At 44.4% G+C, this 18,267-nt stretch overlaps 1 protein-coding gene and 1 long non-coding RNA gene across 5 annotated transcripts; one reads left to right on the forward strand and one right to left on the reverse strand.

The window, feature by feature from the left end:
- The first annotated feature begins 615 nt into the window (after positions 1-615).
- On the forward strand, positions 616-18,099 carry NCOA4 (nuclear receptor coactivator 4). Of its 4 annotated transcripts, none has more exons than XM_081004990.1 (10): positions 616-756; positions 11,298-11,449; positions 11,852-11,992; positions 12,170-12,258; positions 13,172-13,280; positions 13,506-13,583; positions 14,408-14,554; positions 14,720-15,706; positions 16,084-16,173; positions 16,938-18,099. In XM_081004990.1, exons 2-10 carry the CDS (start codon positions 11,300-11,302, stop codon positions 16,941-16,943), a joined length of 1,797 nt encoding a protein of 598 aa, XP_080861116.1. In that variant the 5' UTR covers positions 616-756; positions 11,298-11,299; the 3' UTR covers positions 16,944-18,099. The 4 variants fall into 4 exon arrangements, with proteins under 4 accessions (XP_080861116.1, XP_080861119.1, XP_080861118.1 ...); XM_081004993.1 differs by having other exon boundaries at positions 14,411-14,554; XM_081004992.1 differs by having other exon boundaries at positions 665-768.
- Positions 2,729-5,798, reverse strand: LOC308476986. The gene is made up of 2 exons (XR_013986314.1): positions 4,892-5,798; positions 2,729-4,829 (listed from the first exon to the last, which is right to left on the reverse strand). It is a non-coding gene; the product is annotated as an uncharacterized lncRNA (long non-coding RNA).
- Positions 18,100-18,267: the final 168 nt, after the last annotated feature.

The raw sequence follows: 18,267 nt of genomic DNA on the forward strand, positions 1-18,267 counted from the left end.
ATTGGATTGAAATTGAAAATTAATGAAAATTATTATAAAAAAGTAGCGTTGACACATATATCATGGCAATGGTGAGTGAATGCAAGCTTGTTTTTCCAACACTGTACAACTGTCATTTAATTCAGTCTACAAGCTATTAGGAAATGCTTGTTCGTTTGCTTTTATTTTGCTAAATTTGTATACCGCCCTTCTTCCAAAGGCCACAGGGGGGTTTACAACGCAAAACACATAATATAATAACAAATAATAACAACTCCTACACGACACATTTTCATAGCTGTCAACGTTTCCCTTTTTAAAGGAAAATTCCCTTACTCCGAATAGGATTCCTCGCAAGAAAAGGGAAAAGTTGACAGCTATGCATTTTTTTAAAAAGCTTAGTAAGCCCAAGGCCAAGGGGAAAGCCTTGAACCAAACAACCTCCCTGGCTATTTCTTTGAGCTACGAGCTATTTCCCTCCTCCCGGCCTGCTTTACGTAAAGAGGAGGTGGAAGCGACGTCGCCCACAATTGAGTCCCGGCAGCGGCTTCTGGAGGCGCGAGTGCGCATGCCTCTTCTCCCGGGAGCTTCCGTTGGTGCCTCTAACCAACGGGAGGGGGCGGCCGAATACCGTCACCCGAAGGCGCCGGGCCTCCGCCGAAATCTCGCGATATCTTGCCCCCGCTCCACCCCGCGAACCCTCTTTTCCGGCCTGAGCTCCTTGAGGGGAAAGTCGCTTCGTCGCCTTTGCGCCGGCCGCTGTCTGCAGGTTGCCGGGTGAGTCAGAAGGTGGGAGCCGCGGGTTGGGAGAAAGGGCCTCGGCCGCTGACCGGCATGAGGGTGTTGAGTGAGGTGGGGCGGAGAGGCTCGCCTTGACCTATATTGCCCTCCGCTTTCCGTCCCAGGAGCCGGTTACGTAACTGCACGTGGGAAGAGTCCAACGCGTGTCAATCTTTCTTGGCGTTCACCGTGAAATGTAACGCCCTGCGTTGCTTCCTTATGCTGAAAGTGTCTGGTATTTCTGCGGTTGGGGATTGAACGTAAGCCCCTCCCCCTGCCAAATAAAATATAAAAAAATGTTTTTGGTGTCGTTGGGGGCCTAAGAAAACCCGTGGCGAGGGTGGCTCACATTCTCACCTGTTTATTAATGCCATTTATCGATCGCATTCATAGCCCAAGCAGCTCAGAATGCATGGAGCTTTCCCCCATTCTGCTCATTTAAGCCCCACAACAATCAGTGGTTTTTTTCCTGGGGGTACTCAAGGGTACGCAGTACCAGCAGCTCCCCCAACAGATCATCTTAAAAGTGTGGCACTTACTGTAACAACTTCATGGTGAGTACCAGTACCATATTTTTCCTTTATAAAAGCAGTGACAACAACCTTGTGAGGTAGGCTAGGCAGAGAAGCAGCGAGTGGCCCAAGGCCACCCAGTGAGTTTCATGACCCAAGTGGGGGATTTGAACCTGGGTCTTCCGGGTGCTCGTTCCTGTGAGAGGGTCTGGATTCATTTATTGGCTACACAGTATTGATGCTCTTAAACAATGCTGGGCGGACTTATGTCTTACAGGATTTCCTTCGTTGTCATTGTTTTTGCTTGATCCAGCAACTGGAACATTGTGTGGGGACAGGATGGGAAATTATATATTTAGAATTAAGGAATGACAAGCCTGTTGCTTTTCAGTAGCAGAACTGGGTTCATAGCAATCTCCACCTGGTTTTCTTCATTTTAGCCATCTAATTGAGGATGAGGTGGGAGCTTTGCTGCCGCTATCATTAAATAATCTGAGAGTCAAACTCTTGCAAGTCTACCATAAATTGCCCAGATCTCAATCTACCTTCAGCCCACCTCAGTACATGATTTTGAATATGCAGCTATCCTTATCCCTCAGTCTAGCCTCCCCACATCAGCAAAATTGGAATTATGATGCCCTGTACCACATAGGAAGGGTGGAATTATGACCTCTGCCTTTTATATAAATAAATCCAAACATTGGACATGATCAAGCCAGAGTTAAGTGTTTCTCTGGTTGGTTACTTATATTAGGAATTAAGAGGCAGTGGTGGCAAGCTGTAGCTGATGTGGATAGGGGAAAGTTGTTTAGTACGGTTGTTATGGAGTGGGTGGGGTTGCCTCTCAAAAAGGCCAGAACTTCCCTGGCAGGTGCAGCCACACCTTGCAATTCCTTGCGTGGTATGATTGCAGCACCAGTCTCTCTGGTGCATTATTGAAAGCTTTGAGGTTACACTGGCTGGTGCAAGTCTTGTCTTCTGGTATTCTCAAAATAATTTGGTTGCAGATATGAGTGCCATGGTAGATACAGCAGGGCTGTATACCCCGCCAGATGGGTGGAGTATAAATAATAACAATAATATAATATGCTTATCACTACAGTTGGGGTTGTGGGGCACAGGGAGAACTTTCAGCCCCTGCTAAGAAGCAAGAATGTAGAACTGCATGACAGCAAGAGCTATTTAAATGTTTGAGATTAAGTGTCTGCATGCTGAAAGCTACAGGGAAATGGAGTTGTTGGATATAAGATTATCTTGGGCTTTGAAAAGGGAGAGAAATTTCTTTAAGTGAAACGGCATTTACATTCATCTCTGCTTAATACTCTCTCACCCTGGTATCAAGGTAAAGGAAATTTAGGAAAGGAAACCCCAGCTCTGCCTTAGTGATGACATAGTGGCCTGTGTGCATCTCAGGAAGCTTCACTTGCACAGCAGTTAGGAGTAATTATTTTCAGCAGCAGCAGCAGCAGCAGCCTTCTTTATTGCCTACTATTCTCCTAAAAGCTAGAATTGGGACTAGTCTTTGTCATAATGCTGGAAGTGATGTGTGTAGAAAATTGGGAAGTGCATGCATTTAAGAGTCTCTGAATCTTGGTCTTAATGTAAAAGGCACTTACCACACCTTCCAGAGTTTGTATCTTAAAATTATATGCTCCAGCAGATTTAGTTTATTGTGAAACAACAACAAAACCATACATCTATAAATCAAGAACCAATTAATCTTCAACATGTCTTGTTTTCTGTCACCAATGTTCTGTGTTGGGGGTAAAAGGAAGTATACTTGGTTTCAGTGATATATGTTTATTAAAAGTTGAGTCCTGTTGTTGAGACATGGGCAAGTGGCTTTTTGTTGAAGCTTCTGGGTTTTTAGGGGAAATTCCTGAGGCTTTATGCTGCAGCTTTTATTTGCATGTGTTTTATGTTTTTCTCTCTTGTATTGGATTAAGAGGAAAGGTTGTCAAAATAGAACAAAGTTGTTTTTTCCCTTTGGTCTCTTTTTAATAGAAACACATAGATAATGGAAAACTGGCAAGTCATAAAGTAGGTGACTTGATGATTCTGTAAGAATATAATCTTGTGTTTACGAGCATGCGAAGAATGTGACCACAAAACCTTTCAGGCACCACATGTTTTGAAGGTGGGATTGGATTTGCAGTCCCTTCAAAATGATTTGTTGGAAAACCACACAGAGCATTATGCTTCTATTAAAATAACCTAGAGGAGCACTGGGTAACATGAAGTGGTTGTGTTTATTTTACTTCACATTGTATTTCAAATGTCCCCCCCCCCCCATTGCTGCACACACCGTAAGGATATAACCCCATGCATGTACTGGCTGTGATGGGGACACTCCAGTTCCTACTTACAACCTTAGAAAATACTATCAGTGTTAGGACAGACAGTTGTCAAGAATGTCAGTGCTAACTTCCTTTTGCTTTGATAGGCTTTGTCTGGCGTGTGCAAGTTGTATGGAGCAGGGAATGTCTTTAGCTTGTAAACAGCCTCTTGACTATAAGGTTCACTGGGCAGTTCCCCCCTTTCCTTGTAGGCCCCAAGTGACTGACATAAATACTGTATGTGTGGGTAAGTTGGCTTGGTCTTTCCTTTCCCCTCCTTCCTCCAACCCCTCATGAACACCATGAGTCTTTGCATGAGGATCCTCCAGACTGCGTGAGGGGCAGTCCAAGCTCACAAAGTTGGATTCCACTCATAGTTTTTATTTGTCTTGTGCTCTTTGTTTTTAAGAAGCTGGGCAGGAAAAAGTTATATGGGAAGAAGTGTTTGGTTTTAGTTTCAAGCGATCAGAGCATTAATTAGGTTTAGTAAAATGATGTTGCTGCTGGATTATCTGATACAGAGATACTTAATGGTGCGTGTAAAACAGTTGTATCCATACAGTATTCCTTGTGGTTGCATGCAGGTACTTGGTTAACTATTTGTGCTCATGTAGATGGGAAGGGGAGGACTTAGCTATGCTGGAAATTTAGGTTCTCTAACATAACACAGTGCCAGAATATAGGAGGCGGGAGGCCTATGGTATTGCTAATAAGTGCTTCTTTCCACAACCTACTTTAGAAATGATATATTCTGTGAAACAGGAACACAATGTTGCAAGAGTTGCAGTTCCTCTTGTAATGAACCTAAAATATCTTCTAGTTCCGTTATAGAAGGTTATTTGAACTAACTTGTACCTATACGTCTGCTTTCAGTCTTTGGCACAGTGAGTTGTGTGTTTCAAGGAAAAGCCATTATGCTTTTAGGAACATCCTGACCCATTTTGTCTGCATATGTAACACAGCTTCTTCTTGTGTCTTGGTCCTACAGTCATTAACAATCCTTGAGCTTTTATGGAAGTCTTGTGACTTATAGGATCTATAGTTTGTTGACTATAGTTGACTATGGAGTTAGGATACATTTCAGAAGGCAAGGTAGCTTAGAGCTCATATGTGGGAGGTGTTTTGGAATAGATAGGGTTGCCATATTTCAAAGGGTGAAAATTTGGACACAAAAGTTGTTGAGCTGTTTTCAAGGAGACTTCTGGCAGATATGACACTCAAGCTATTTCCACCCAGACACTGTTTCCAACTGCTGTATTCTGGCTATGTCCGGGAATTCCGGACGTATGGCAACCCTAGAATAGGAGAAACTTGGGAGAGGTGGCTGGGGTAGGATATCTGCTTCCTTGTCCTGATGAGTGGGTAATCTGGAACATTCCTATTATTAAAGTCTGCATGCTGCTTGTGATATGTGTGAACATGCTGCAATAATAATAATAATAATAATAATAATAATACCACCCTATACCCACAGGTCTCAGGGCAGTTCACAGGATGAAATCAGAATATAAAACCACAAAATACAGAATCAAAATAAAAAAACTGAAGTCAACCTTAACCCTATCTGAAGTCAAATATCACAAGAACTCTGATATCTCCTCACATACCAGTGAGATCATAGCATGGTAGAGTTGGGACCTTGAGGGTAATCCAACCCCTTGCAGCACACATTTTGTTTTCCAAGTACCAAACAAGCAATAATTCCATTATACACATGTCTGTGCTTGAATTATGTAAGCTTTGTCAGGTAGGGCATAACAGTGGGATATATTGCAACATTTTGTGGTTTAAGCTGGCAGATGGATATTAGTATGATTCTTCAGGCAAAACAAACTAAACCTAGAATGATCTAACTGAACACCTGCATTAAGCAGGCAAGAAGGACTGTCATCTTGTAAGCAATAAAAAAACAAACATTCTTGAGTAATGCAGGTTTATTTAAATGCTGATTATGAGTAATAAGGACTACATTTGAGAAAACTGCTCGTAGTTTGTCCCACAAATGCATAGCAGACAAACTTACAAAAGAATTATGTTATCTGCAGCCTTAATTGGCTTAGCATTTTAATTTGTTTCGTTTGATCATTCAAGCATTGCTGCAGTAAAATAAAGAAAGAAATAGGAAGGGGTATAAACCACTTATATGCCCAGGGTTGGCTGCAAAAGTACAAATGGTGAAAGTTGAGCTAATAGTTTACCGTATTTTTCGTTCTATAGGACGCACATTTCCCCCTCCAAAAACTAAGGGGAAATGTGTGTGCGTCCTATAGAGCGAATGCAGGCTGCGCCGCTAAGCCCAAAGCCAGAACAGGAAGACGGAGCACTGCAGAGCGCTCCGTCTCGCTGTTCTGGCTTGGGAACAGCCTTGCTAGCTTCTGCAGGACAGCGGGGTGAAGGCACCCTGCTGCCCTGCAGAGGTTTGCGCGCAGCCCTCCCCAAGCTAGAGCAGACGGCTGCGCGCAAACCTCTGCAGGGCAGCGGGGTGCCTTCACCCCGCTGTCCTGCAGAAGCTAGCAAGGCTGTTCCCAAGCCAGAACAGCGAGACGGAGGGCTCCGTCTCGCTGCTCTAGCTTGGGGAGGGCTGCGCACAAACCTCTGCAGGGCAGTGGGGTGCCTTCACCCCGCTGTCCTGCAGAAGCTAGCAAGGCTGTTCCCAAGCCAGAACAGCGAGACGGAGGGCTCCGTCTCGCTGCTCTAGCTTGGGGAGGGCTGCGCGCAAACCTCTGCAGGGCAGCGGGGTGCCTTCACCCCGCTGTCCTGCAGAAGCTAGCAAGGCTGTTCCCAAGCCAGAACAGCGAGACGGAGGGCTCCGTCTCACTGCTCTAGCTTGGGGACGGCTGCGCGCAAACCTGTGCAGGGCAGCGGGGCGCTGCGCTCCAAAGGCTTCAGGGATCTTTGAGGCTGGCGGTGGGGGAAAGCAGCGCTTCCCCCCACCGCCAGCCCCACAAGCTCTGGTGAATGCACCTTGAACGCACCTTGTTTTGGAGGGTTAGAACAAGAAAAAAAATCTTTTTCCCTGTTCTCGCCCTCCTATGATCCGGTGCGTCCTATGGTCCGGTGCGTCCAATGGAGCGAAAAATACAGTATATTTGATTTTTGGGTGTATGCTACACTTGTTGATTTGAGAGAAGGCTGGTGTGTTGTTGTGTCTGGAGTGCTCAGCAATAACGTTCACCTGATGGCCTCAGAAAATTTGTGCCCTCACAGCCTAACTTTGTAGGCTGGTTGAGATGATAGAATTGGGTGGCTGGGGTAGAACTATGTATATTGCCTTCAGCTCTTGGAGGAAAAGAGGTGTGAATAAGTGTAAAAAGAATTTATTATATACTAAAAATGTGCTAGAGACGCAGGTGGCGCTGTGGGTTAAACCACAGAGTCTAGGGCTTCCCGATCAGAAGGTCAGTGGTTCAAATCTCTGCGACAGCGTGAGCTCCCGTTGCTTGGTCCCACCTCCTGCCCACCTAGCAGTTCGAAAGCACATCAAAGTGCAAGTAGATAAATAGGTACCACTCCGGTGGGAAGGTAAACGGCGTTTCCGTGCGCTGCTCTGGTTTGCCAGAAGCGGCTTATCATGCTGGCCACATGACTCGGAAGCTGTATGCCGGCTCCCTCGGCCAATAAAGCGAGATGAGCGCCGCAACCCCAGAGTCAGCCACGACTGGACCTAATGGTCAGCGGTCCCCTTTACTCCTTACTAAAAATGAACTTCTTCCAAACACGGAGTCTTCCATAGTCAAAACAGCACTGCTTACACAGGGAGCAAGTTTTGGGGGGAGCGCCATGCTTTGCAGAAGTAACAGAGAATCTTTTGAGAGTGTGCTTCCTTAGGGTTGACTCTTAATAGCGACGTGAGGGCAATGTATGCTCTGCGCACATGGATTGCTGGCTGGCTGTTGGTGGGGGATGGAGTGCCCTGGAAAATGGTCTGGCAAGCTCTCTGGAAGGCTGAACAGGAGCACGCCACCATGTGCGATTTTGTACCACTGGTCCTTGGATGGTAATTCTAATAGCCACACTTATTAGGCTGGTTTGGACACCTAATCCTATGCATGTTCTCTTGCAACATTTAAAGATGCCTCATACTGAGCTGGACCATAGATCCATCTAGCTCAGTAGAAGGAAACCTGTGCTTGGAAACCTAGACACTTGGACTTCAGCTTCCATCAGCCCCTGCCAAGCTGGCTAATGGTTGGGGGGGGGTGCAAGTTACAGTCCCAACAGCAACTGATGCAGCTCAACACCCCACCTCCACCCCCTTAGCCAATACCAGCTCTTCTGAAAGTGGATCCCTGCAGAAATATTTCTCAATCCTGCTTCCTGAAATCCTTTCAATCAGGGCTTGAACGTGGCACTTTCTACATGCGTGCAAAGCATGTGTTTTGCCCTTGAGGAAGGAAGGAAGCTCTGCATGCCTTTCAAATATGCATATAGGATCAGGCCAATGGTTGCATTTTGGAGGGGCCGTAGTGGAAGCACTTGGCATAGCAAAGGCTTGAAGAAACAGGCCTCTTTTAATGCACACCTTTTGGTAGTCTCAAGATTGAAACCTAATTAAGAATGCCACATTTCTGTGTCTCTCTCTTTAGTGGATAACTTTCCAGTATGTTGAAGGCATGTGTGTGCAGTAAGTAGTCTTTAGCTATTGTTGTAAAAAAAAAATCTGCTCTTTTTCCCTTATGGGGTATCCAAGAGCCTGTATAATTCTTATAACACTATGTTAAGACTTTTCTTTCCTGATATGCCGCTTCTAAAGTTCTAACACTGAAACCAGTATCCTTCTAAGCTTCCAAAAGATGGCATCTGCTATCTTTGAATTTTTTTACTTTGCATTAAACATCATCATAAGTAATCCTGTTTATAGCACATGTATGCAAGCACTACTTCACATTTTGGACATTCATAGCTGTAAGGCCATATCTTGCTTTGGCCAGCAATATAGTTTGGGTAAAACCTCAGCGCCTAGGGCTCACCGATCGCATGGTCGGCGGTTTGAATCCCCACGGCGGGGTGAGCTCCCGTCTTCCGGTCCCAGCTCCTGCCCACCTAGCAGTTCGAAAGCACCCCTAAGTGCAAGTAGATAAATAGGTACGGCTTTATATCGGGAAGGTAAACGGCGTTTCCATGTGCTGCGTTGGTGCCGGCTCGCCAGAGCAGCTTCGTCACGCTGGCCACGTGACCCGGAAGTGTCTCCGGACAGCGCTGGCCCCCAGCCTCTTAAGTGAGATGGGCGCACAACCCTAGAGTCGGACACGACTGGCCCGTATGGGCAGGGGTACCTTTACCTTACCTTTATAGTTTGAAGATACACTTTTGTGCATGAATGTTTAATAATTTGAAAATTTAAAACACCTTTTCAAATCTCTGAATCTCTACTGGAGAAACAATGTGGCTATATTTGACATGCTTGCGGGAAATGCTTTTCACATCATTTTCAAACAGTGGCCATTGTGGCCCAACTCTCGTGCCGGATCTCCTCCGGCTCAGAAGAGCTGGCTATCTCTGCACACTTTGCTGGATCCCATATTTCAAACACTGTGCAGAAGCAATGTACAGTATAAATAAAAGGAAACATGCATAATAACCTCTAAACCAAGCCTTAGGTTCCACATGGAGGGTTGGAATATGGCAATAGCTCTGGCTGCACCCAAACCATCTTAGAGATGGTCCTGTGAACCACCCTGAGACCTGCGGGTATAGGGCGCTATACAGATTTTATTATTATTAATAATAGTCGTAAATCTATAAAGGCATGCATGCGCCTAGTGGCAGATCCTCTTTTAGGAGGCGGATTTCCCCTCTTTGGAACAAGCCTACGTGCCTCTCGGTTCCATTTGCATTTGGCCTTTCGCCCCCGATCTGCAGGACGGATCGGGCTCCCTCCCCGCGAGAGTTGCTGGGCAGTTTTCAAGCCTCCTCGCTCCCTCCCTCCCTCCGCGAAGACGTGCAAGGCTCCGTCCCAGCTGTGGCGGCTCTGGCCACGTGGGCGAGGAGGGCGGGAGCGGGGGAGGAGCCGGGGGGTGGGCCCGGAATGTGCTCTGGGAAGCAGGCGCTTTTAAAGCAGCCTTGCGCTGGGCGGATAGCGTTTTATCTCGTGCTGCAGGCGCCGGCCCCTGGCTCGGGAGGAAGCGGCCCTCGTCCTCCCTAGAAACGTGAGAGACCGGTGCATAAGGTATGCAGGATTGCAGGGCGGGAGGGAAGCGAAGGGGCAGCCCAAGGCAGCCAAAATGGTCCCAAGGATGCACAATTGGGATCAAGCCCCCTTCCGGGAGAAATGTGCGCAGGGCCGGCCGCTTCCGATGCCAGGAAGCAGAGAAGCGCCCGGCTCTGAACACTGCACACGCGAGCAAGCCCCCTGGATCTTAGCGGGGAAATAAACGTAGCACCGGGCTGCCGAGGTTGCCTGGTTTCATTTCGCGTGCTGGTTAATATTAACAGAAGCTGCTGCTCGTTTCCACATTCCTCAGGAGTGCAGGGGCTAGAAGTCTTGATTTCTTTACAGGCTACGTCTGCTTCTCTGATCTGCTACTTGGAGCAAGGTTCATGCTCGTTAAGCTCTGAGTCAACTCACTGAGTAAAACTTGGCCGAGTGGCACCTATTATTCTTAAAGCTGGTGTCTGAATTCTTTGCTGGATTTACATTCGAAAGAATGCCAGTAGCATAGACTGGCTGTGAGCATGACCAGGATTTTTGTTGGGGGAGGGGAGTCGTTGAGCTTTTTAGGGGGGATCACGGTTAAAAAAATCCCTCCAAAAAGAAGATATTAGGGGGCAGGCCCCTGCCTCCCCTTGGCTATGCCCATGTCTGTGAGGCATCTTAAACTGAACTAAATTTTAGTTCTGTGTGCTGGGAATCACATCTGTGTCATCTTGGGTTCAATGATGGAAGAAAAGAGGGGTGAAAATGTAATAAAATAAAAAGTAATGGGGCTGAAAACTTTTTTTAAAAAGGTGAGTGCAATATGCATGTTCCCTCAAAAGCATGGTCTATTGCAGACAATGGAATTTCTGCTAAGTAAGTGTAGGAGTGCTGCTTTAATCACCCAAAAAAATGCTTCAAGGGGCATGGAATATGGCCTTGTGGAATTGAACAGGGGGCTAGTATTGAAAAACTGGTCCCTGCTGGGTTCTGGCAAGTGCAGGTGATTTGCTTTAATAGGGGAAAACATTTATTGAAACATTCTTTCCAATTACAATCTGAAGTCCTGTAAAACATAGTTGAGTTTGTTGGTTGTGTAACTTGACTCTAGGAATGTGCTAGTATCGTGGGTGTCTGAAAGAATATTTTAGAGTTTTTGGGAAGCCTATGTACAACTTGAATTTATAATCTGTGGTCATGAGCATTAGTTAAACTTGTTGTGAGCAAGGCAGGAGTGTGCAAAGATGATAGAAGCCATCTCTGAAGCCAGCTGGATAATGCAGCTGCTGCTTCCACCTAACAAATACTGGAAGTGTTGATCTGTTGAAAATGCAGAGGTAGGACCATAGTCAGGGACTGGGAAAGAAAAGACTAACAGCACAATTACGACAGACTTGGGTTGCAAGAATCCTTGGGCACAAATATGCTGGCTGGGTGGCAAAACTATCTAGAGTAGTGAAAACAATATTGTGTAGTCTGTTGCCCATTTCATCCTCCTTTGTTTGTTTGAGTGGGGCATATTGGCACATTATTTTTTTGTGTTTCTCTTTTTAGAAATGTCAAGGATGAGTCTACCCCAAGAGACAAGTGCAAGCTCCAGCAGCAAGGAACCCCTTGTCAAGTGTCTTCAGGCTAAGAAGGACTTGGAGACAGCAATTGCTGGAGTAGTCAAGGCTGAACAGCAAGTTAAAGACAACTGGAGAGAGGTATTTGGGGGACAGGAAGGGGAAGAAATAAATAAAAAACCCCATAGCTGATTCTGGAGGTTATCATCTTGATGCTGCTCCATGTATACTAAAGCATCATATATGTAGCAGCACCTCCTGCTTTACTATACCTGAATACTTCATCATTCCTCATTGATGCCAGGGAGGAATAATATAAATGCATCTTGTGGCAGTGTTGGGAGCCTTGGAGGAGGGTCACTTGTGTGCTAGCTATCTCTTGAAACTTTCCACGTTGAAATGGGGGCCCACCGCTGCATGAAGTACAAACAACTTGGCATAACAATGATATTAAATGGGCTTTGGTTGATTCTATTTCAGACACTTGTGGCTTAGAACTAGTCTTAAGAACAGTGACTGAATCCAGCATTTTTTATCTTGCAGGTGAAGGCTCAAATTCACAGCTGCATCAGCCGCCACCTGGAATGCTTGCGCAGCCGTGAAGTTTGGTTGCTTGAGCAGGTGGATCTCATTCAGCAGCTGAAAGAGGAAGCGTTGCAACAGCAGGCCCAGCAACTCTGTTGGGTAAGGTCTAACCGTACACTTAGTTCAATTTATGCTTGAAACTCTTGGTTCAGAACTACAGTAATTTAGCCTTGAGTGTGTGCTAATTGTGATTGGCATAAGAACACATTGAGCCTTTCTGAAGTTGGCTCTTGATATTCATAGTGAAGTCACGTATAGTCCTTTTGTCTCTTACAGTTGTTAGGACAATTCAATTGCCTCATCCATCAGCTGGAGCAGCCTCACAGTAACGACCTTGCCAATCAAATTTCATCGTGTTTGGAGAGGTAAGCAAATCTATTGAATTCATCTTTGAAGGGAAGCTTTGCTTCTGCACATGACTGTGGCATGATGGAAAGTCTTGCTTCTAAGCTTTTCTTCTGCACATGCTGCACAAACCGTTCTACATTCCCTCATCACCCTAGAATGTTCAGTTCATATTGAGTTCATGAAAACATTATACTCTGACCTGTTCTTAATGCATAGTTGACCACATCTATCGGAATGTAATTGTCTAAGTCTTGCTATATCAATCACTAGTTATAATTTAATTAGGAGGTTTCATGCCTGTCTAGTTCTGTGCTCTCTTTCCCAACCTTTAATCTATTGGTGATTAATGTAATATGTAACCTTTGCTTTGTACTTGTGTTAACCAATCAGCAATAAGCACATATGTGGCAAATGCTGTAATATTCAATAAAAGGGGCTCTCCGAGACTTGCTCGAGAGATGCCTCCCGTATGACACCTTGCCATTCGTCTGTCGTTCATTTCAACCCAACACATCTTACTGCCAGGCTTAGAATTACTAAAATTACAAGGTGTATTTCACACCATTATCAGCGGTATGAGATTGCATACAATTTATCTTCCTGCAAAATAGAATCTCCAATTTCCTAATGTGTCTTGAAAATATTGAACTACAGATTTAAAAATTGTGACCTTGAAAAGTGACTCACCTATATGTGTCTTGGTTTTGATTTGTTGATCAAATTCATAAGCACCTGAGAGGCCTAATATCCTTGGCACAGTTCAAAATAGGTCACAAAGGCCATGTTTTCAGCAGGATCTGCTCAACTTTTTAATCTAATGAACAGTGGCTTCATTTTGGGGCTATGTAAAATGACCATGGTCATTTGCTTTTTCAACTTGAGTGCTTGATGCATATTTTCTCTTCACCCCCCACCCCACCCCTTTGACAGACTGGGCAATTTAACTCTCCAGCCAGAAGAAAATTCCATTCTGAGCTTTGAGGCGAATATGCCATTCCTTCGTGAGGCCATCACATCTTTTGGCTCAATCACAACAATGGTGAGTAGAGGATTTCCTCAAGGGTGTGGGATCTGTTCTATGTATCTGCTACTTGGAAGCCTATAATCAGTAGCTACAGTCCTGAAGGGCTGCATAAGTTCATGGTTTTCAACATGTTATTAGCTTGAAAAATTCCAGAGTTTTAAAATGACAAGCTCAGTAAGAAGTAAGTTACAACCAGTAAGTTTATCATAATTCTGACTTGCTCTGTGTATTTAAAAATAGCAAACCTCTGATGATGAAGAAGACTACACCCCATGGATTTCTGGGAAGAACTGCCCTGTGCCAGCCAAACTTGAGCAGGTAGAGTTAAAAGTTGTTTACTGCATGATAGCAGCAGAACAGAAGTATCTACCAGCATTTCATTGTGGGTTCTGTGACTTGAGAGACTTAACAGAAGGCTTGATTACAGGTATAGGACCAAGTGCGCTTGCTGTGACCTTACAATCCAGGAACAGGGAATGTCTTCCAGCACATGCCCAACTGCCCCACATCTGACATCAGACTGCAAAGAAAGAATTCAAATTGCCATTTAGCAAGTGGGACTTGCATTCAGTGCCTTTCCAACTTTGTGCCAAATGGAAGCCTTGCTGGGAATGGCTACAACTCCAGAGTTCCTGATTTCTGCCAAAAGCAGGGCTTGTGCAGGCACTGTTTGAATCCAAACTACCTGAAAAGTGGTTCGAACTCATGGTGATAGTGGGTAGCTGTGCCCACGTTAAAATTGCTAGCAGGAGGTGGGGAAGTTCAGGATCTGGACAGCAGGCCCACCCCTATTCTGACTTCTCAGGGTGATTACCTTTTGCATGCACCATAAGCGAGCATGCCTTTCATCTACAGGGAGTTGCTACAATATTTAGAACTCTATGTATTTCCTGTGAATAGCTATCATGCCATGACCCACCAATTAGGGCACTTGATAATAGGTCTAAACTGAGCATGCTGTGCAAATTCACAACAAATCCGATTCCAAAAGTGTTTCCTGCTCAAATGTTGAAAGAATCCCTTCATAAATCTGTCAGGCTCCAATGATGGTTTGGTTGTTCCTTGGGGTGGTGGTAGTTTTTTCCTGGTGATCTCTAACCAGAACTGAATGTGTAACAATAAGTTTGCTGTTGTGATGTTAGCAGAAGCCTTCTTATGGAACTGTGGGGTGCCCACTCTCTGACTGGCTTCTTGGAAGTAAACCTGACAGTGCCTGCTGTGGTCCGCATGTTCCTAGCAAGAACTACGAAGACTGGCTCTTGAAAACACATTCACCAGGGACCAACCAGGTAACATATTTTAATTGATTACAGTACTTGGGAAAAAGTAAGTTTTAGAACTGGTGGGATGTCTCATTTTACATTTTCTGCATTACACCAAGGTGCAAATGGTATATTGTTAACTGAACTTTTTCCTGGAAGTTTATAACGTTTGGTATCAATTTTGTTTGTCAGGATTTAAAGTCTCCCAAAATGTGTTACTTGGAGCAAGCCTGGGGAAATCTGAGAAACTTGGAGAACTGGCTTCTGCAGAACCAACAAGAAGGATCTCCTGAGAAAATGGATTCACGCCGGCGCAAAAGTTCCACCTCCACAGTTAGTTCCTCTTTTTCCATTGAAAAGATAGATGAGTTGGAGCTCCTGGAGCAAGAAGAGATGGATCTTTCCGACTGGCTGCTTACGCCTTCTGAATCGGAAAACACGAATGCCTTGGAGAAGTGGGAATGCGTGTTTAAGCCCTTTAGGGAGGAATACAATATCAGCGATTGGCTCCCCAAAGCCGATTCCTGCAACAATTGTTGTGGCATCCAGGCCAAGGGTATAGAAATAGAAAACCTTGGCAATCTCAGGTGCCTCGGTGAGCACCTGGAAGGGAAGAAATCGTCCACCAATGATGCCTGGCTTCTGCAGCCCTCTTTCAAAGTCGAAGATGTATGCAGAGCCAATGAGCCATGTTCTAGCTTTTCAGAGTGTGTGTGCGATGGAAACTGTGAGAAGGAAGCTCTGTGCAAGTGGCTTCTTCGGAAGGAAGGCAAGGATAAAAATGGGGTGCCAGTAGGACAGACACCTAGCTCCATCACTGAGCCTGGTGAAGCTAAGCCTCCCCTGAACATCTGGCTCTATCCTTCTCAACAGCTGGGGGAGGAACCGGTCCCTTCTGCAACCGAACAGGACAGTCCCGATATTCTAAAACCACTGAAAGAATTGCTTGAAACCCCATTATCAGCCTGGCTAGCCAAGCCAGAGGCCGTAGCATTGGGTGCAGAGGAGAAAGCAAGCAGGGAGAAAGCAGAAGTGAGTTGCAAGAGTTCTCTTCTGGAGCTTCTAGAACCATTCCACCTCCCTCTTAATGTAAACAGCTGGGTGTTGTCTTCAGCAAACACAGACTCTTCCAGTCAGCCTCCTGCAGAAGACAAATGGCTGCAACGCAAGAAGGCACACGTATGTATTAACACTCAACTGTCTCTGGCTCCTTTAGCATTACCGTATTTTTCGCTCTATAACACGCACCCAACCATAACACGCATGTAGCTTTTAGAGGAGGAAAATCCGTAGGCATCCCACCCGTAGGCATTCCCTCCATAACACGCACAGACATTTCCCCTTACTTTCTAGGAGGAAAAAAGTGAGTGTTATGGTGCAAAAAATACGGTACATTTTTTTAATAGCTCCTACAAGTTCCTTGAAAGTCTGTGGTGAGGAGTCTTAGCTTCTTAAGATTACTTTTTAGCACCACTTGCAGCTTGTTGAAAAATACAGGATTAGCATGGTGGTCCACACTAGGCGCAGCTTAATGAGAAATCTGCCTTTTATTCCAGGACTACGGCCTTCCTACAGTGTGTGACCTCTTTGCATGTATGAAGCTGAATGGAGAGAGAGAGAAATGGCTATATCAGAATCCTCTACAGGTAACATTCAGCTGCCATTTCTCATTTTAGCAAGAATCTTTAACACCTTTCCTTTGATAAGCTTGTTTATTCACCTCCAAGGTTTCAAGCAGCCCAAGTTCCTAAAAACTTGAGGGATCAAACATTACCATCCCTGGTTCCTTGAACTATGAATCATTATTGTAACCCAGTCATTTTGCCCTGTGTTCCTTGGATCTTTAAGCAAGACTTGGACTAGTTTTTAAAGTTCTATATTTGGCCAACCTACAGTTTAGATTTTTGTGATGAAATCTGAGGTGGTCGTATTCTCGAAACCGAATACTCTTGTGATGGAATGGGTAGTGATGACAGTGCTGGGTGTCACTACTCAGTTGCTCTGTAACAGTTCGCCCACATTGACCTTCAGACGAGGGAATTTCCTTGCTCTGGAGTTTCTGTAGGTTTATCTTCTGTTAGCCACATGGCATGTTTGAAGGGAGAGGGGAAAGTTTAATGTGCATATGATGGCATTGTGTAGGCATAGACTAACTGTTGCACTGGTCTATGAACCCTTATCCAGGTCAATTGCTTCAGGAATGTACACTGCAAAGTACGTAGCCTACAACCAGGATCTGCTAATACAGAGTGCGTTTAACCTTCCAAGGATATCATGGGTGTAGTTGCACAATTCCAGCAATATTACTGTTTCCAGTAATTGAATCTAATAAGACAGGTGCATTTGAAAAAAAGATTTGTTTTTTGTGTAGCTTCTGTTCTAATGTAACAATTCTGGATTGCATTTCTAGATGTGAAAAACCTGGACTGTTTGAGGAGTTACCTTTTTGCTGATCATCGCACATTTGTACTGACTGCAATCTACTGCATTTATGTGGCTGATTCATCTGCCTCTTCCAAACTTCACTTTAAAGCTGTATGTAGCTGAGTTATGGTTGCCAACTTTGGGCTGTGGATTTGACTCACGTCGCAAAGAAGCAACTGTATGCATCCTAGGGGCCTATGAAATGAAGATCTTTCCCTGGCTGGTCACATGGAAGTGCTTTGAAATATCTTTCTGATTATATTTGGAGTACACATGGCACAAAAGACTCTTGCTTCCTGTTCCATGACTGCTGAGTAGAGGATTTAGAAGTAAACTCTAACTTAGACCCCAGGGAGGGAAAACTCCTTTTATTTAGCAAACCTATCCTTTATTTTAAACAACTCCTGGTTGTAAATATATTACACATTTTAGACCAATATATTTAAAGTAATCCTGCTCTTATGCAACAATGATTGTTTTAGAGCGTCATACCAAGTGGTTAAAATGTTTTATTTTCTTGGAATGGATCCTACGCCAAACAAGATCAGAAGCTTCCCAGTAACTTGGTGCCAACCTTAAGTTGTGGAAATTGACCAGGATTCAAGTGGTGTCTAAGTATTCTAAAGCACATTGCTATTTAATGCAAATTTAACTTCCATGTTTCTTAACTTTATACTATTATTGATATTTAGATTAAGTAGATTTAGGTGTTGGGGTAAAGAAAATGTTGCTTAAGTACAACCTTAATACCACTTGCCTTGTATCACAGGATATTAAGGCATTTCTGAGAAGCTCTGATCTTCGTCAAAAAATCATCTTAAAGTGCTCTTTGACTGGTGTGAGTAGACTGATCTAAACTACTGAAAACTATATAAACTTAGGCCTTCAGTAGCAAAAGGGTTATTGTCACCTGTCTTTAAGCAGTGCACTCCTTTAATTGCAGTAGTAGTTTGAGCCATTTAATGGAAATGTGTGGCTTTTGAATGTTTAACAAACCTCAGATAGTTGACCTGAAATGAATAATGAAAATGGAGGCCAAGCCTACTGTCTTTATCAAGTCCTAAGAATTGCTCTCTCTTCATCAGTTCAATATTTCCTGATGCTGATTAAGTCTTTCCATTAAACCATTGCTGTGAACAAAAAACAAAGTTTTTCTTTGCATACTTCTGTTTCTTCATGGGAGATTTTGTGAAAATGTTATAAACAGGGCACGTACACAGAAACAGCGGCAACTTCTTAGTTTGACATGTGCAGACTTTGTATAATTATATGGTTTGCATGTGTATACTAGAAAATACTGACAACTCAAGAGTTAA

This window comes from Podarcis pityusensis (assembly GCF_964106645.2).
Source record: "Podarcis pityusensis genome assembly, chromosome: 5".
NCBI classification, from domain to species: Eukaryota; Metazoa; Chordata; class Lepidosauria; order Squamata; family Lacertidae; genus Podarcis; species Podarcis pityusensis.

Coding starts and splice junctions, on each gene's coding strand:
- NCOA4 (XM_081004990.1), top strand. CDS start 11,300: ATGTCAAGGATGAGTCTACCCCAAGAGACAAGTGCAAGCTCCAGCAGC. Junction 12,259..13,171: donor ATTTCATCGTGTTTGGAGAG/GTAAGCAAATCT, acceptor CCCCTTTGACAG/ACTGGGCAATTTAACTCTCC. Junction 13,584..14,407: donor TGCCAGCCAAACTTGAGCAG/GTAGAGTTAAAA, acceptor TTGTGATGTTAG/CAGAAGCCTTCTTATGGAAC.